The sequence below is a fragment of the Poecilia latipinna genome, unplaced genomic scaffold, assembly GCF_001443285.1.
Source record: "Poecilia latipinna isolate Pla-1442-1.1 unplaced genomic scaffold, P_latipinna-1.0 Scaffold1714, whole genome shotgun sequence".
Lineage (NCBI taxonomy): Eukaryota > Metazoa > Chordata > Actinopteri > Cyprinodontiformes > Poeciliidae > Poecilia > Poecilia latipinna.
Window position 1 is genome coordinate 5335 of NW_015114330.1, and position 19978 is coordinate 25312.

The 19978-nt window shown below is 42.2% G+C and overlaps 2 protein-coding genes across 3 annotated transcripts in view; one reads left to right on the forward strand and one right to left on the reverse strand.

Moving 5' to 3' along the window:
- Positions 1–665: 665 nt before the first annotated feature.
- Positions 666–9818, forward strand: tmem94 (transmembrane protein 94; the record flags this gene model as incomplete). The annotated part of the gene is made up of 17 exons (XM_015060428.1): positions 666–852; positions 930–1032; positions 1132–1340; positions 1437–1618; positions 1898–2030; positions 2310–2425; positions 2596–2695; positions 3983–4091; positions 4208–4397; positions 4480–4557; positions 4636–4721; positions 4807–4888; positions 7170–7333; positions 7448–7542; positions 8039–8132; positions 8210–8380; positions 8860–9818. Coding segments are annotated over 17 exons (2172 nt in total), but the record flags the coding sequence as incomplete, so codon positions are not given.
- A 2595-nt stretch (positions 9819–12413) lies between these two features.
- mbtd1 (mbt domain containing 1) overlaps positions 12414–19978 on the reverse strand; it is a 22661-nt gene continuing 15096 nt past the window's right edge. Inside the window, exons 16-17 of one of the 2 annotated variants that reach the window (XM_015060430.1) lie at positions 16694–16843; positions 12414–16049 (exon numbers count right to left, since the gene is read on the reverse strand). In XM_015060430.1, coding sequence (XP_014915916.1) covers positions 15931–16049; positions 16694–16843 — 269 coding nt within the window. In that variant the 3' untranslated portion in view covers positions 12414–15930. The remainder of the gene's footprint in view (positions 16050–16693; positions 16844–19978) is intronic. The other variant, XM_015060431.1, reaches the window with a different exon arrangement.

The following is a 19978-nucleotide window of genomic DNA, read 5'->3' on the forward strand; positions in this document are numbered from 1 at the left end:
GTATTCATTCAAGGAATCAGATGCTTTTAAATTCTTGATCCGTACTTTTAAAATCCACTGATTGTCAGAACCTGCTAACATTCTTTGTTCAATGTTGAATTCAAAATCAAATTCAAAAATACTTTACTAATCCTAAAAGGAAATAAAATGTTGTTACTCATTAATTAAGATTAAAGTTAAAAAATACATATTTTTTCTTTTCCTGATTGAAACGGGCTGTTGCTTTAAACCCAAGCTATGTACTGAATCCTGATTTCTGCTCCATCCCAGAGTATTAATGATCTGATCATGTTGACTTGGCATCTTTTCCTTCCATGTGATTCTAGGTTTTATAAGTGGTAATAAGTGCAGGAGTGTCTTGATTTATCCACAGCAGAAACAGCATTTCTTTAAAGTAGCATTTTACAGAATATTTAAAAACTTTTCTGTTTTTTAGTTTTGCTTGTTTGGTAATATAACATCAATTGTTTGGTAATGTTAAGATTGATTATTAGTAACCATACATCTAAATATGTTAGAAAAACACACAGACTGTTTCTTTTTTTAAAACAAGCTTCTCAGTGATGATGAGCCAACAGCTTTGAACCGAAGAGAGTTTTTATTTTAGAACAGAATTTTTCATGGATGTGTTTAATATGCAGACTGTGCATGTCTAAATCATTTCCCATCATGTCTCAGGCTTTACTCCTGGAGCCAGGGAGCTGTTTAAACAGGAGAACCACCTGACCCTCTACCAGCTGCCAACCAGAGAGAAGACCAAGGAGTTCACCTCTCGCCGCCTCCCATCCTTCACCAAGCGCCAGCCCCCCATCTCCCACCTCATGTCCCTGTGTGTGCGAGACTCCTCCTCCAGTAAGTCCTGCATGGTGTGTGTGCAGGGCCTGTGCCAGCTGCTTTGTGGGTATAAAAGTGTGTGTGTGTTGTTGCAGACAGCGTCCAGATGCTGTCACATGGTTCAGCTGACCTGATCCTAGAGGCCTGCACTGACTTCTGGGATGGAACTGATATCTACCCCCTGTCAGGCTCAGACAGGTCTGCTTTTGGAGTTTCAGGCTCTCCATCCTGGTATTCACATTTGTTTTTGTCTTTCCGAACATCTAACCTTTTTTTTCCTTCCCCTCTGTGTTACAGGAAAAAGGTTCTAGACTTCTACCAGCGTGCCTGCCTGTCAGGTTACTGCTCTGCCTTTTCCTACAAACCCATGCAGGTGTCACTGTCCGGCCAGCTGAACGGGAAGTGTGTGGAGCTGGCCTCGGGTCCCTGCCTGTTCTCCGGCGTTGAGCTGCCCTCCACCACGCCCATCAAACACAACTTTTGCAGGAACAGCTGGAGCTCAGACGGTGAGGCGTGAGGAACGGGGTGGCGCGGCGCAGGGCCGGGACGTTCAGACCAGCAGGCTGAGGTTCTGATGGACTCTGTGTGTGTGTTTCTGTCAGAGGGGATCGGAGAGGGAGTGGAGCAGGAGGACTGTGTCCAGGCGCTCAGCGGACAGATCTTCATGGGGATGGTGTCGTCTCAGTTCCAGGCCAAGCTGGACACGGTCCGTCTCATCGATGCTCTGGTCACTGCTTGCATCCGCTTTGTGTATTTTTCCATGGAGGATGAACTGCGCAGCAAGGTGAGCAAGCATCTTGGAAGAAGAGTTGGACGTAATGTGAAAGCATTGAGATCTAGAATTGTTCCTCCCATGGTGGCAGCGTGTCAGGTAGATCTGTTCTGTTAGTTATGATCTGACCTTTATGTTGACTTTTGTCTTTTTGGGACAATTATTCATATCCTTATTGGCACATACAGTGTGTTGAAGCTAGGTTGCTGTGGGTTCATTGTGTGTGTGTGTGTGTGTGTGTGTGTGTGTGTGTGTGTGTGTTTGTGTGCATGCATGTGTGCGTGTGTGCAGGTGTTTGCAGAGAAGATGGGTTTAGAGACAGGCTGGAACTGTCACATATCTCTGACTCCAAACGGAGACGGCCCCTGTGAGGGGGCTCCATCCAGCCCGGGACACGGTTCCCTGCACGAAGACCTCCACCAGGGTATGTGGGCTGTGCCTCTCCACACTCTGTGATTTTTTTATTTCTATTTTTTGTGTTCAATGAGAGAGACACTAGCTTACCAAAAATAAGTTTCGGTGCTGCTGCAGGCCAGCAAACCCAGGCTGGTGCTCCGCCCTGCAGTCGGAGACTTAGCAGCCATACGGATGGCTGATCTCTGTTATTACCACTTAGAAACTGGAATGGTTCCATCAGTGACAACAGTATAACAGATCTGTCATCTTCTGAACTGTGTCCATTTTCCTGCGTTTTGTCCTGAAGATTCCCGGGACGAGGCGGAGGGTCCGCTGCTGCAGGAGGAGGAGGCCCAGTCCGACCTGGCCAGCTTCCAGCCGACAGACAGTGACGTGCCAAGCTTCCTGGAGGATTGTAACAGAGTAATCATCACCTCAGTCACATTATGCAGCAGGGCTCATCTTGCCAGACCGTCTGCCTTTGTTGCCAGACGTTCTGTTGGAATGAAACGTTTCAGATCATCTGTAACTGGATTTGTCCAGCGCTGTCCTGGCTCAGGTTGTTGTTGCTGACATGCTGCGCTCCGTTTCAGGCCAAGCTGCCTCGGGGGATCCATCAAGTCCGTCCTCATCTGAAGAACATCGACAACGTGCCTCTTTTAGTGCCGCTCTTCACTGACTGCACCCCCGACAGTGAGTCTTTACCTCCGGGTGTCTGACTGTCCTCACACTTTTTAAGTATCCTTCTACAGACTGAGGAGAGTTTTTAACCTTTACAGTTTCATTCATTTGCATTTTTAACTTAAACACAAAGACGTCAACATCAAAACTAACATCAAATACGGCATATTATTTTATAATAGCATTTTTAATCATTTGAATGAATTGCTTTGATGGTTGAAGTTGATTTGTCCAAGTCCTGGTTTCACAAAAGTAAGAAAAACAAACAATAAAATTCAGTTAATCCTCTGTGACATAAGAGTTGTGCTTTTTGTACCCTGTCTTACACAACCTAAGATAAAAAGATTATAAGAAATAACTTAATATTTTTTCCTAACTAAACATTATTATAAGTGTAGAACTATTTACATTTGATATTGTCTGTTATAGACTTATTGTTAAACACGTAATTCTTACTGGAGGCGGGTTTCCACAGCAGTTCTGTAAAAATCAATAACATTTACTATTTAAATACCTGAACTTTATTTTTCAGTTTCTCCAACAGTCACATGCAGAGCCCTACATTCTCCCCAAAAACATAACCTACTCCAAGTCAAGAATCTAGCTAATCGATGAGCCATTTAGTTTTTGCTGTTTTCAGTTTGCTTCACGGTTTGACGCGTTCTGCTCTGTTAGAAACGTAAGAACTTGGCAAATTAGTCAACCTGTTCGACAAAATGGTTAACAAATCAACCCCACATGTTTTACACAGAGGCAGAGATCAGCACAGATGGAAGGTAGCTTTATGGAAGAGGGCCACAGAAAACACAAGAACTGTAACTTTTTCCTCAGAATTCTGAGGTTAAAGTCGGACTTTGAAAAAAGAAGTCAGAATTTATTTTTTTATTTTTTTTTCTGTAGCTCCAGTCTTCTTCTGTATATATACAGCTCTGGTGAAAATTAAGTTTCAGTTTCTCTGATTTTACTTCTTATTGGTATATGTTTGAGTAAAATGAACACGTCTCTGAAATTCCAAACAAAAATGTGTATTTATTAGCAGAAAATGAAAAATGGTCAAAATAACAAAAAAGATGCAGTGCTTTCAGACTTCAAATGATGCAAAGAAAACAAGTTCATGTTCATTTAGAAAGAATTCAGAAATCAGCATGTGGTGGAATAACCAGGAGGTTTCCAATGGGGTTCAGTGCAGTGGATCTTCAGTTTTTCCAGAGCTGTATATCTTCTGAGTCATCAAGGCCCACTCTGTTATCCATGGGACAAACCAAACTGAAATGTTGTGGCTGGTCTTCCTCTCTGCAGCCATGTGTGAGATGATGAAGATCATGCAGGAGAACAGGGAGGTGACCTGCTGTCTGGGAAGCTCCGCCAACTTCCGCAACAGCCGCCTCTTTCTGCAAAGCGATCTCAGGTACAGAGATCGCTTTCATTCTCAACATTTTTCACAACGTTTCTGAAGCCAAGCATATCAGAATCGTCCCCATCACATCTGCTGATGCCATGTTGTCCACTCTCTGGGCTCCACAGCATTGGGCTGGACCCTCTGTATCCGTCTCAGTGCTCATGGGAGACCTTTGGCTACGCCACAGGAGGAGGTTTCAGCGGAGAGGTTGAAGGACTCTCTCCTCTCAGACTGTCGGGACAGCTGAACAGCCTGGGCTGCTCCGTCTCCTTCCACCAGGGAAACAGCGTTAGCTTGATTAAACTCATAGAGCAGGTTTGTCACATCAAGCAGTCACTGAGTCACATACACATCTTCAATTGATTTTGAATCTGCCTTTGCTGAACTAACTTTCTAGGCACGACACACAACGTCTGGTATCCGCAAGTGCTTTCTCTTCCTGCTGCAGTGCCAGCTCAGTCTGGTCATTCTTCAGGTGGGTCAGTAAACCGCAGGAATGTCAAGCCTGTCTGTGGGATCCACCATCTGAAGTGTGTGTTGTGTTGTTGTACAGTTCTTGGCCTGCCTGGCTCAGCTTCCTCCTCCCATGAACACCACTGACATCCTCTGGATGTCCTGTTTCAGCTGCCCTTTGCTCAGGTACATACACACTCTACGTGTCCATGATGAATCAGTCGCACTAATTGATTTGTCAGATGTTTTAACGCTGGATTTGTTTTGGCAGTGTGTCGCTGTTGGGAAAGCCACCGGACAATTCGGTCATGACAGTTGCCACAGGAAAGAACCTGGATTCAATCCCAAAGAAGGTAGGATGAGCCGAGAGTAGCTTTGCAATATAAAACAAAACTCGAGCTCAGTAATGGTCACGTTTCACTATTTACTGAATTAAACGGGGAAACATGTGCTTCTTTTAGAAAGTAACAAAGTAAGCTTTGTTACTTTCAGTCTGATTATTTTTATTTTTTAAATTTTCTCCTTTTCTGGTTGAAACTTTGCTTTTTTTTGTATAATTGTTCTCTGTGATTTTGGATATGTTGCTGCAGCTGCAATGTCTGCTGATTCTTTTTTTTTTACTGTTGGGTAGTTGTTATGATGTGTAACCATAAGTGTTTTTATAACCTTATAGCTGATCAACATTTTAAAAGCTCAAATAAAACCTGAACTCCGCAAATCTATTGGCAGATTATTTCACTTATAACAAGACATTTTCTCCATATTAGGAGTGAAATATGGACAACTAGTTTTTCATCAATATTGGGGAATTACTGACTTAAAACAAGCCCTTTGCAGTTTGTTGAAAAGTTACTTAGAAGTTAGTTTTGTCTTATTTTTGCACCAGAATCACTTAAGCTAACTATAACTGTAAGGAGATGGTTGGATGAACCTGTAGAAGATTCAGGGCTGTTTGAGGTTACTGACTGGGACGCTCTGTGCCAGCCACATGAACAGACTGACTGTCATATAAACGTCTGTGTGAACATCACCATCAAAACCAGAACACTGAGACGGCTTCCCAGTAGAGCACCGATGGAGGGACAAGGGATTTATTAATTAAAGTAAAAATTAAAAATTATAAACAGTAAGGAGAAGCTGGAGAGCAAACTACAGAGAAACGGTATCAGAGATGTGTGTGTGGTCAGTGATGAAGAAGATCACAGGCTTTAAGCAGGAGGAGGATCAACCCTGAGCATCCTCTTCATCAGACTGTCATACAGCTAGATGGTGTCTTCAGTCAGAGGCTTCTTTAGGTAGGATGGTTGTAATCAGGGGTGAAAGTAGTTTTAAATTCTTGGGGGTTCTATGACAAAAGTGTGTGTGTGTATGTATGTGTGCGTGTGTGTGTATATATATATATATATATATATATATATATATATATATATATATATATATAAAAATTCCTTCTTTGTGTGCTTTGGAGTTTCTGTGCTGATGAAATTTTTGCGAAGCGATAAAAGCTGTGCATCTCTGGAATTACTTCAAAATGGAGCTGTATTTCCTTCAGCCCACTGGCTCCAGTTTTGGCACCGCGAGATGCAGTGAGATCTAAATTCTGAACATAGTCTTCCACATCGGGTTGATGGGGAAACAGGTCCAGAAGGGAACCACAGACATCTCTCCCAGGCCAGACTAGACACATAGACCATCTTCATCAGTTCATTTTAAATCCTGCATCGTATTCAAAAACAATCTAATTTTTATTAATAATGTCACCAAAAGCTGCTAATGCTGCTCATCTGATGGAGACATAAGAGAGAAGCTACTATTCTTTTAAAAACAGATATAAACATTTGTTTACCAGTTGGTTTAATAGTTAAAATACAAGAAAAGTGAAAAACCAACAGACTCGTAACCAGTTTACAGTTTAGAAATGGACTCTTTATCTCTTTCCCGGCTATCAGCTATGTGGGCTGCTGACGCTGTGCTCCTGTTGGTATCAAGCTCTCAGTTACACAGAAAAAGCTGGAAGACATTACGTTCTGTCTATTGTTTACGTTTCCACACCGTACAGAACAAATGTGTTCAACTGGGTCGTTTACAACCCATCAAATGTGGAGCAGCAGCATCATTTTTTTGGGATCATTCTTTATTCTATTTCTATGCTAACGTGTAAAATTATTAAACCAAAATTATTTCTTTATAGCTCTTCTCCAAGCAGGCAAAATTTCTTGTCACAATTTACAACAGCAGCAGCAAATGTTTGTAAGTTACATTTAATTTTACTTTTAAGATATTTTTAAGTACCCGCCTACTTTCACCCCTGGTTGTAATACAGACTGCTACAGGAGGTCCTTCCTGTCCACAGCTGCCAGCATTAACAACTCGTTGAAGAAATCTGGATAATGGGAGTTACAATTCCTCATTTCCTGTTAATAATAATAAAGTATCTGAATAGAAATGAGTTGAGGGCAGAGGCAGTGCTGGAACTGGTTTTAATCTGACTGAATAAAAAAGCAACAAGCATGCTTTGGTTTGACAGAAACATCTCATTCCATCAAAACTCTTGTAAAAGTTTTTCCTACACAAAAAGTTTCCAGATTGTTTCCCAATGAGCCTGACTGTTTTCTTCTTCTCCTGTCCTTCCAGACTCAGAACTACTTCCTGGGCTGTTTCTTCTTAAAGTTTGGTCTCTCAGTGTGTGTGTACCTGCTGGTGTTCGGCTTCACCCTGCAGACTGTGTGCCCTGCTGGCACCAACCTCACCCTGAGTAACGACTCCATAATCAAGTGCAGCTCCATCTTCACAGCCAGGTATGTAACAAGAGATGGATCAGTAATAAACAGGAAATATCAAACATATCTGACTTCTATGTGTGTGTGCGTGTGTGTGTGCGTGTGCGTGTGTGTGTGTGTGTGTGTTTGCAGCTCATCACCACAGCCTCTGGTGTGGTTTGGTGATCTGTCCAACGGCCTGCTGCTGACTCAAAAGCTACTGGCTGGTTTTCTGGTGCTTCACACAGGTGGGGCGACATGGACGCAAAGTTTTTCCACCATATTTAGTGATATTATTGTGATAATAATAAAAGTGACAATAACAACAATTTATTACTTCTTTTCTACTGCATGGCACAGCAGTCAGACAAAAACTTAAATGATGCTCCTGAAAAAATGTCAGCATTACTGATCAGCTGCTTTAGGTCACCAGTCACATAACAAAGTGATTTGTATCACAAAGCTCCACACAGTAACTGTTCAATAAATATCAGTACATTTGATAATATGATTAAATGCAAACAGTGCAGAAAATACTAAAACTAAAAATTCCAGCAATGCGGACAGTTTTATGGGGTTTCAAACTAATTTAGATTGGTTTATTGTGACAATAAATCCAAATTTTTATCATTAGGAATTTATCGCGATAAAAATGCTAAGCGATACAATAAATGCCCACCACTGCACAAGGGGGCAGCCTAGCTGGTGTTCTTTGTGCATTTAGAGTGTTGCTGTTGTTTTCAGTGGTCATCTCCCTCAGCTACGTCCATCGCTCCCAGCCTCTGTGGAGGAAGACTCCCTTCAACAACACCTGGTGGTGCCTCACTGTGCCCGTGGTGTAAGTCCTCCTCCTCATGTCCAGCACATACACAGTTCCTCTTGACATCAGTTCCTAACCTGCTCATGTGTCACCAGACTGCTGGGCCAGGGCGTTCAGGCCACGGTGGACTACCAGCTGTGGAGGGACCAGAGCAGCCCTCTGACCTTCAGCTTGGCTAACATTCCCCTGGAGGTGTGGCTGCTGGCCTCCCTGTCCCCGCTGCTGGTAGTGCTGGTCAACGAAGTGGTGAAGCTGCATGAGATACGGTACGTTGACACCAGAACCAGAGCGTAGACACGGCCCAGTAAACGCAGCATGTGCAGAAGAGGTGGATTTGGAAATGAAGGGCTAACGGAGATGTGGATACATAAAAACCAAAAAAAACAAAAAAAAAAACGGCTGGAATACAAAGACAGAGCGGAAGGGCTTAGCAACGTTTAGTTTCCCTCTAGGATTCAAGTAAAACATTTTGATTTAAACAGCAGCAGCAATGGAAAAGTGTCTGTTAGCGACATGAAGTCAGACAAAATACTGTAAAAAAAAAAAAAATCTGAAAACAAGGTTTAATATCCCGCTTTTGTTTAAAAACAGAAATAGCATATGTTTATAAAATCCTGTAAAACAGTTGTTTTTATTTTTTTTTATTTTGTTTTCTAACCATGCATGGTTTTCTCAAAAACAAAAAAATCGCAGGGTTCTGCTCACCTCCATCACGGCAGCTCATTTCTCTCTCTGCTTTCTACAGGGAACGGGTTCGGTACCAGAAGAGACAGAAGCTGCAGTTTGAAACCAAACTTGGGATGAACTCACCTTTCTAAAGCCCTTCCTCCAACCACCCCCTCCCCCTCCTCAGAGGATGAAGATGTTCTGGCAGCTCTGGGCGGCTTCCCTCCAGAAACCAGCAGCAGCCCCTCTGCTCCCCCTCCAGGGAGGAGCAGGTATCATGGTGGACAGTGGCGCTGGTTGAACTGCTGCTGCTGCAGCTGGGCGAGCCAGAGCCGGGGCCGGGGCCGGGGCTGGGGCCGGACCTGCGGCGCCTCAGTGTGGTTGTAGAGGCATGAGGAACGCTGTTGGACATGTTTACTGTATATCCCCAGGTTCCGCTCAGTTCTCCACCACCAGGATCCATGTGCATGTTCTCCAGGAATGCTCCACATCACGTAGAGCGCTGCAGCTGACATTCACCTCATCACTGTGTATCATAGTTCATCATTCTTCACAAAAACATGGCGTCCTTTTTTTTTCTTTTTTTTTTTTTTACCCTTTTTTAAATGTAAATGTAGGGCTAAAAAAAAAAGCAACAAAAAAAAAACAAAAACGGCTGAAACTATGGAGCCCCAATGTGTGCAAAAATCTCAGAGAAATGGCCTAAAATAAGCTGTGGAGAAAAATGGTAATCTAAGGAATTGGAGAATATTTAGTATAAATCCTGAACTATTTCTCAATAACTTTTATTTTCTCAATAGCTTTTATTTCATGTCTTGGATTTTTAGTTGACTTCTTTACAAACATGATATGAACGGTTTCCCTGGAGACCTCCTCAGCCAATCACTGGCTTCACTTGAGATCATCATGGTCACCTGAGCTGACCAGCATGCACCAGCACAGTTCAGCAACACAATGCCATGAACCCAGCTACTGGTTAGAGTTCTCACTACTGCTGTTAAACAACCACTTACAGTGAAAATAAAATGTTGGAGATCATATCGTTTGTCCCTATGTGTCCGTCTGTCCCAGGGTGCCCGTCTGTCCCTGGGTGCCTGTCTGTCCCTGGGTGCCTGTCTGTCCCAGGGTGTCCGTCTGCAGCATGTCAGAGTGTTTGGTGCATGCAGTCCCCATGTACTGCCACACAATAGGTTTGATACATATATACACATATACATATGTATAAACATATAGATATGTAGATATGTGTATATGACAATTGTAGAAGATCCAAACAAAATTTTCTTTAAAATAATATATATATATTTTTAAACATACCTGTTACATCTGACATTTCTTGTTCATTTCGTGGTTGCTATACTGGCTTGAGGAACAAAGCAGCTTCATAAATTTGACTGGCAGCCAATCAGAAAGATGAGCATGCCAAATAACATTTCAGCAAACAACGGTATTTAAATTTATACTTTTTAGTAATTATTGATAAAGAGATGAAATTTTATGATTTAAAAAATTCTGATTAAAAAATGTATTATTTTGGGTTTTTTGTATTCCAGTTATTCATCAGAAACCCAGTGGGATTTGTTCCGTTTAGCTCAGTAACCGGCTAACTGCTAGCCGCTATTAGCCATTACGACATTAAAGGAGCATGGGCATAATGTGCGCTAACAGATTTGCCACAGACTTTATGGTGCAACGGCAACCATTTATTACTGCAGCTGTCACTATTGCAGTAGTGTTGCAGCCATGTTGATTTTGAGTTTGGGTCAGTGTGAAAATCTTTCCAGCCTCACAGGTTAGAGTTTCCAGTCCAGTTTTTCCAACTTTAGAGTCCGAATCGAGCCAGTTCAATCCCATAATTCTTTGTTCTTCAACCACATGAGAACTTCTGCTGTCTGCATGTCCAGTCCAGTTTGTTGTGAACTGTTTCCTGCAGCTGTTGCTGAATGTTCTGAAACGTAGGAATCTGTTGGTGGTTGAAAACACCCAAACCTTGCATTGGAAGTGACAACTTGCCATAAAACCTGAATTTTATTTATTTTTTTACTGCTTTATGTTAACATTGGGGTTTCATATAAACGAGGCTGTCACTACCTCGAAAAACATCCTGATCCACAAGCTTTTCTCTCTGCTGCGTTTGGATCCAGATTGAGTTGTTTTATTCATACCTACATTCAGCCAAATCTTCTACATTATGACTTTGCTCTTTGCTGATGGATGTTTGTGCTGAATTTCCAGATTCTTCTAGATGCATTTTATGCCTCAGTTGCTTCAGCCTCTAGTTTTAATCTAAATCTCAGCTGAAGGATCTCAACTTATAGAAGTCAATTTTATGTTGCAGAGATTTAATATCTGAATTGGCTAAAAAGCATTCAGAGGTTCTGGTCCTATAATAATCTAAAAATGTTTGATTATTAGTTAGAGCGCCAAATCGATAAACATCTATATCCTTGGTGATCTCTTTCAACCAAACCAGCCTAGTGGAAACGGTCTGACTTCGCTGCTGTTTCTTACACTATTCTGTAGACAAAAAAGAACGATGAATTCCAAAATCAGTGCCTCAATGACAAGCAAAACGATTTCATCAGGATGTGAATCTGGGAAAGCCAGCCTGGTCACAGTGGGGTCACGACCACACGATGGACCGGAGCATCAACCTGAGAGCAGATCGCTCCATTACAGTCTTCAGAGCAGACAAAACAATACTAACTTTAAAGAGTTAGTCTTTAAAATAAGTGTCACAAATACAAAAACACACACACAAAGCTCCTGACCTTGTTGGAATGTGACAGAATGCTGTTAGCTTGAATTTGATCATTTTATTTGTAAATCTTGCCATAACTATATGTTGGATTTCATGCAGAGGTTTTAAAAACACTGACAGAACTGTGAGACTTAAATAAAAGCCTGAAGCCAAGCAGCCTGGTGTGTGCTGGTCGTCTTCCTCTGATGGTCACTACTGGTCACACTGAGGTCAGGGGTTTCACTGAACTCATCAGTTATTTTACATATATTATACAGGCTTTCTGAAAAGTTTTCATACTTTTTGTCTTGATAAAAAATAGAAAGCAAAACTAATTATTGGTAGCTGGAAACTTTTCCATTTTACTGAAAGTCAGCAGGAGTTTTTGTGAAAGAAGTTTATTCGAAATTCGAAATGTTTTTAACGTAAAAACAAAAACAGAAGAAAACTTCTGTATTTTTACTGTTTGGTTGTTCTGCATGAACTGAGGTGCTTCCATAAGGACAGTCAATGTACATGTTGTAGATTTGAAAGTGTATATTCAGACAGATTTGTTTGTTTCGATTATATCTGAGAATTAAATGGTTCATTGGTAAAGGACTCGTGTTTTTCTGTTGTGTGAAGAAAATCATTTCCTTCAACTTTCTGAGAAAAAGGATTTCTGAGCGTCGGACGTCATAAGCTCTTTATTCAGTGTAAAAGTCCGATTTTACAAAAACCACCAGATAAACTTTCACAGCCATGCGTAAAACAGTTTGTAACACAAGGAAAACAAAGAAAACCTTTCATTATAGTTGGTCCAAACAGTTGGCTTTATTTACAAAGTCTATCAAAGCTTTATTTATCACAGCACAAATTTACTCAACTAAATTTAAATTTGTATCCAAAATAGATTTTTTTTTTACCCCATAAACCATAATCTGAACACACAATTATCTTCTGACAGTAACAAGACAATATGTCATTCTTATCAAATATAAATATATATTTATTTATATATATTTATATATAGCACCACTATATCATGATTTTATTTGAGGGCTATTACATACAAAAGACCCGTGTTAGTATCTGGAGGGGGAGTGGGGCAGGGAGGACCACCAGGGACGAGTTCAAGGGAAACCCATCAACACCAAGAGAGAGTCAATCACCTATAAACAGTCAGTCGTTACCGGTTCTGTAGAAATCTGTCAAAAACTCATTTGCAGTTGACTTTCTTGTTCAAAATTTAGCTTCTAATTTCAAAACATTTCAATGAAACCTTTAAACTGCAGAAAAGCAGGCCTGAGCTTCCCATTTCCAAAAACAGTTGTCAGTTTTTGGTGGGGTTGGACTTCCAGATGCTCCTGACCAGACACCGACTGGAGGACGACCAACAACATCTAGAACCCTGGACAGGGACGGTGTGTCCGGGAGGGAGCAGGGGGGCTGCAGCTCAGCACGTCTGTACAAAACCTTATGCAAATGAGTTCAAAATCATCACTTCCACGTCGTCGTCCTGCACGGCTGACCATGAACAGCAGGGTCGGGCTAAGACCGGAGCGTTGACTTATCTACAAGAATCATTTCCTAGATCTAACAGTGATGTTCTTTTCTCCTCCTACTTTAGCAGCAGCAGCTTTTGGGACCAAAACATTAATGCTTTCATCCTACCTCAATCAGAACTAACGTGCAGCGATTCACACTCTTTTCTTTTATTGCTCATTTAAAAGCTGTTTCACATGAGCTGCATCAGGAAACCACAGATCCTCCAGGGTCGGCAGACCTGAGGCAGAAAGTTTCCTAACCAAATCCAACCGTGACTCCAGCGCATTCTGTTATCACAAGTCTTAAAGGAGGTGATCTCCTTTAATAAATATTAAACCATAAAATCATTTGGAATCATTACAACCTCTTTAAATTATTGCTGAAAGTGTAGATGGGTCATTGCATCTGGTTGTGTGTTTTTTTTTCTTAACTAAAAACAGAGAAAGGTTCAGTAAACAAACTCCAAGCTTGTCTTGGTTCTAAAGTTCATCTTAAATGTGATTAACAGTCATTAGGTTGTGATTGTGTCGAACCAGATTTGATGATGTTGCTTCTCCCTCAAATTCACAAACATGCTCTTCTATCTGAATAACATTTAGATCACAGAAGTCAAATATTGTCCACACTAATGACAAAAAGAGTAAAAGTTGCTAAGTGCAGGTGCACCGATGGCTCAGACCTGCCCTTCATTCATATCTACATGACAAATGGATCATAACTACGACCAAAATCTGAAAGTGAGCCACTGTCAACTTCATCCTCTGCACAGGTCATGTCTGCACATGCTCAGTTAGCAACACCACACTGTTGCTAACTGAGCTACTTTCCAGAAAAGAGACAAAAAATAATTTGAAATTGGTATTTATGCCAAAAACTGACTCAACAAGTCAGGCTTCTTAAATATCCATGATCGACCAGAAAACTGCAATCGGTGCACCCTACTGCTAACATAACTGTAACTGATACAAAAAACTGAATTCTAGTCAGATTTAGCAGAAAGAGAATTTGACTTGGATTAACTGACAGTGGAGGGGCTGACGCATCGGTTCACTGCTTTGGCTCCAGAGAAGAATAGTGAATATGAAAACGATTTAAGTTCCCAAAACCCTGCAGATCCTGAACCCCTCCTCCCCCACCCACCACCACCACCACCACCCTGGTCCAAAACTGCAGCTACAGCTGCAGCTAAAGGAACACATCCTGAGAAGTGACTCTGAGCCTACGTCTGGACCTTCTACCATCTGCCCTGCATCTCCATCCGGCACCGATTACTTGGAAACCCCTGAATAATCACAGTTAGAAGCTTCTGTTAAGACAATCTATTCCTTACATCTCTATAATGATCTGAGAGGCTCCAGCTGGGATACATTTTATTTCATATAACCAAACAATATAAGCTCTGGTATTGCATAACATTGACATGAGACGACCTGGTATGCAGAAGAAGGAATGGATGCGTTTGGTGTGGATCACTAAGGGATCAGGATGTGTTTGCATATGGCTGCCATCATCCAACTCATCCTGTGGTTGATCTGTTAGCTGTCAGCATCACGAGGTAGAAGATAAACAGCTGCTAAGGTCTAGCTTAAACAACCCAACAAGTCCCATCTTACTATGTATATATATATTTATATTTATATATCTGTGTAGACTGTATGAATGTGGAAGTGGAACTCTGTGTGTTCCTGCCTGTGGCCTGGACTGCAGGGGAAGCAGTGCATCATGTCATTCTGTGGCTCAGATCTCACACACAGGAGCACAGAAAAAAACAAAACAAAACACTAAATATTACCCAGATATTAATAATGATCATAATGAAAACAGCTTCTTTAGAGGGCTGCGGGATCGTTCCGGCCTGAGCGGAAAGGTTCCTCAGTAGAGCGCATTCAGTGTTTAATCAGTAAATAAACAGTAAATGAGCCGACTCCACAGGAGCAGCGCAGCTCCCCCCCAAACACGTTCCGTTCCGGTCTGATCACACTGCTGCCGCTACTAAGACCGTCAGCATCAGACTGAGGGAGGGCGGCTGGCAGCCTGTTCCCATGGAAACATCATGCAGAGTTGGCAACAACACATTGGAAACACAATGGAATGAGCTGAAGGGTTTTTGGGGATTCAGAACATTTTGAGGACCTTCAACCAAAAAGTTTCCCTCAGCTTTTGTTGACGTCCTACCGACAAGCTGGTTGTCATGGGAAACCAGCGTTTGTCTTACGAATGAAAGGAAGAGGTTTTGTTGAGGGGAAGCTGCTGGGACTGAAACTGGCTAAACTTTGATCAGAAATCTACAAGCTGGAAGAGATTTACACGCTGCGCTCTGTGGAACAACGCTGAGCTGGAAACACAAAAAGCTGAAGAGTAATGCTGAGCTGCACTGGACCTCTACTAATCTGTTTTATGTACATCTGGAACCTGGATTCCACAGACCTCTGAGTAAAAAAAAAAAAAAAAAATTAAAAAAAATTAAGGAACAACAAGTTACATTTCCCACACAGCCACTGAAGAAGTTAATGCAACAAAACAACACAAAAAAAAAGAACAACCCCAAAAATAGTAGAAAATCAAATCTTCAAGTACTATAAACAAACCAAACCCCGCCTCTCCGTACTGCTCCAAAGGAAAGGTCTCTGTCGTCTGCCAAAAACCAAAAACCAACCAAAGCAACAACAACTGAAGCCCTGGCTCAGTGACAGCTGCTCAGTGAGTCTGTGGGTCGGGTCGGGTTGGAGCCCAGAGCTCTGGTACCCACAGCTGCCGGGCAGCAGCAGCTCAGACATGTTCCCGTTTGGGTTTCTCAGTAATCCTGGAGCCGGTCCGATAGGCTTCCAGATCCATTTTGTCTCTTCCTGCTGGGGCCCCGTCTGCTTCCTGTCGGGGGCCCCCTCATGGCTCCTGTTTGATGTAGTAGCTGCCCGAGCCGTTGCTCTCTTGGTCCGAGGTTCCCTGGGTGAAGGTGAACTCGTCCCCGTCGGCCGGGTCCTCCTTCATCCGCAGCAGAGACTCTGCAGAGAGAGCAGGGATCAGACACATGCTGCTGCACATGCAGCTCACTGCAAAAACACTAAATCTTACCAAGTATTTTTGGTCAAGTTTCTAGTGCAAATATCTTAGTACACTTGAAATAAGAAAAATAATTTACAGGTAACTTTTCAGCAAGATCCAGGAGCTTGTTTAATTCAATAACTCCTTAATATTGATGAAAATGTACTAGTTCCACTGGTGGATTATTTCACTTATAACAAGACATTTTTTTCATAAGTCAAATAATCTGCTAAGGGATCTAGTACTTTTTTGTCAATATTAAGGAATTATTGACTTAAAACAAGCTCTTGTATCTTTTGGAAAAGATACTTGTAAAATAGTTTTGACTTACTTCAAGTGTACTAAAACATTTGCACTAGAAACTTGACCAAAAATACTTGGTAAGATTTAGTGTTTTTGCAGTGCAGGCGCTCCACCTGCCCCCTGGAGGTCAAACACTGAGAACATCATGTAAAAAAGAAGTAAAAGGTTTTCTTAAAGGGACCAGCGACGGGTCCAACCAGAGACATGCAGCAGCAGCTGCCTGTGTCTCCACACAGAGGCCCCGCCTCCCGAGCCTCTGGGGCTCCTGGCCCATCTCATGTAGTCAGTAGTGTGCCATTACCTGATTTGTGGATGGGGTGCAGGTGTGCTCGGGGCCGAGCGGGCCCCTGGATACAGTAAATGGGCGGGCTCTGCTCTTCGTCTCCTGAGAAGCTGCTCCTCCTCCTGCCTGACTGACTGAAGGGCCGTCGACCAACCGGAATCTTCCTCTCTAAACACCAACCAGACTGGGGTCAGCTACCAGGGGCTTATTGCACACAGGGCTCAGTTGAGCAGTTCAGTCATGAACCAAGAAGGAAAGTAAAAGGTTAGAGCTCAGGATGCGACCTTCAACGAAGCACTGCTGAGACGTTCATCCACTCTCCCATCTGAATAAGCCCCTGGTGAGCTGCTCTCACTGCCACCATTCATGTCCCTCCTTCTACTTTTGCATTCTCTGTCCTTCCTTGCACCCTTCTGTCCTACTCCTTTCTCCCTCCCTTGCACCTTTTGCTTCCAGTGTGTGATATTTGCAGAGTCCATATTTAAATCCTGCCCACTATGAACTACCTCAGGGTTTCCCTCAGTGTATTATCAGCCTGGCGGGCCACCAGGCTTTATTTGCCTCCCCACCAAACTAAGTGTTTGTTTTGCATAGGCTTGTTTATACACCAGTAGCAGTCAAGACAAAATAATTTAGGGTTACAGTTGGCACACTGAACTGGGTATGCACCATCTTGGCAGCTGACCTGGTCATAGTTAGGCTGCCTGGCTGGTGTGTGTGCACGGGTTTGTTTGTAATACCTTGTGGGGACCATTTTCCTGATACATACTATGTTGTGGGGACCCACAAGGCAAGGGGAAAACAGTGTTTCCCCTTGTGGGGATCGAAGCCTGGTCCCCTCAAGTTTGAGAATTTTCACTCTCGAGGTACGTGGGCCCAGGGGAAACACTGTTTTTGGGTCAGAGCTTAGATTTAGGACTAAGGTGTGAATTGAGTTTTGGTTAGGGTTAGGATAAGGGCAAGGCTTAGGCTGTAGATAGCCACGCAAACATATATGTGTGTGTGTGTGTGTGTGCGCACGCATGCGTATGTGAACAGACGGATGGGCTGTTTCAGTGAGAGCTTTTTTAAAATCAGGATTGAATAGCTTCTTTTAGCACAACAATAGGCTTTTCCAACATCCAAGACGAAAAAACAAATGGAGTCAGCCTGACCAAACAACCGTCCTCTGAACTGGCTCTCTGTGTCAGCCTGGGAAGGCTGGCCATCTCAAATTCTCCTGGATGTTATATAAACCTCTAGGCTATCTGCTGCTGGTTCCCTTCCCCATGATTTCTGTGGACCTGACCCAACGCTCCACAGAGGCTGGCTGACCAACGTGCCCACTTATCAAGAACAATGCTTGGGGGGGTAGAGGGCAACTATCTGGGACAGTGTTCACAGCCTTTCTTACAAACACACACATAAGCACACGCACCCATACTTGCATAGCAATAAACACCTCCCAAATCTCCTCTCTCGTGTGCAGAAGTTTTTTTTCCCTCCTTCAGCCAAAGAAAAAGGAGGGAAAACAACAGAGGAAAGCAGGAATTCACACAGAAACAGCACACAATCCCACCACCAGTCTTGTCATTAATTTTAGTGTATTTAGGTTTGATCTTATTTTACTCCTCTAAACTTTCTTCTCATCACTTTTGGCCAAACAGCTGAACATTTGTCTCATTTGAACATCAAACTCTCCTCATACATTTATTCTCATCAAATGAAAGGGTAGCTCTTCCCATGATGGCTGCAGCCTCAGGCACCCGTCTACCCAGGCCTGCTCATGCATCTCAGATTTTTTTTTAACTGAACATTTTTTAACATAAAGACCCAGTGGGCCATTGGCTCTAGCGCCCCTACATCGGGTTCCGCAGGTTTTCTGGGGGAAACTCTGTACCTGAAATATATTCAATGGTATTCTTAATTTGAAAAAGGACTCAGAGGATAGGAAACTCTGGAAGATGTAAAGTTCGAGCCCACAGCACAGGTACCTGTTACTGCACATTGTCATGATGACGTTCCAGAGTTACACACTGACTGAAACACCCAGCAAATTCAGGAAAACAATCACAGCGCATCACGACAGAAGATTCAAGGTAGCTGCACAGAACTCTGAAGTAGAGGCTCATGAAGGAAGCCCAGCAGGTGGTGCACTGAGACATGAGCGACAGCCTCCAACTGTTTAGTCAGTTTATTTTCCCTAAATTTATTTTTTTTTCTGAGACATTTAGTGCAAAATGTAGCTCGTATGTGAACAGCAGGGACCACTGAGCAAAGTCTGGTCAAAAGCGGCTCCAACACCGAGTTTCAGACATCAGTATGATGGGATGCTATTGCAAAAATGATCATTCCTCTGAATTTAATTCATTACAGTTAATTTCATTTTTTTATAAAAATTTTCAATTCCAGTTTGTTTCCATGGATACAAAGAATAAACTTGCATAAACATCAGCAGTATGGTTCTAAAAAACAATTTCTACCCTGATTCAGTAGAAACTTCAAAGTCGTTGCTTTCATGTCATCCATCCATGACGTTCACATCTGTATGGACTTCAGCTGACATCTAAAATGTCTCAGTGATAATAAACCAGCAGCTTTACGCTGGATTCTCCTTCACAAAGCTTCAGCCTCTCTCTGTGTCACTATTTACAGTCACTGCATTTGACTGGAACTGGGATTGTTTTTTTTTGTTTGTTTTTTTTTTACATATTGTATATTTTTATCAATGCCTCACCCACAGTCTGAATGCTGCATAATTAACCAAAAAGATGAAGAAATAAAACCAGAACCACTTTCTGGACTAACAGCAACAGGAAGACATTTGTCCTGAGTACACATTAGCATCTGTTCATTTAGAAAGTTCCGATTTCCTTTTTATTTTATGTTGCAGCTTTAATCCAAAACAGCTTCAATTCTTTTTTCTCTTTAAAACTCTACATGTAAAAAAGGTCAACATGAAAAATGCAATACAATCTTTGTTGCCATTGTAACAATGAAACATTGCACAATAAAATTTGAGTGCAATTCTCCAGATAAAAACGGTCTCATCTGAAAAAAATGACTAGATAATTACTTATGTTGCACTTATCCCTAACTATTTCCTGACCATTTTAAAAAGCTAAAATAGTCAGCTTTCTGACTATTTTAGAAAGCTGACAAGGTCGTCTTGTGACCTTGTTGACTAATTGGGAAAAATACTTTAAAAAAAATCATTTTGACCAGAAAAACATCGTCATCAGGATCATCATCATCAGCAGCAGCAGCAGCTCTTGTAAACGGTAAATGGACTGAACTTATATATAGCGCTTTTCCAATCATTTT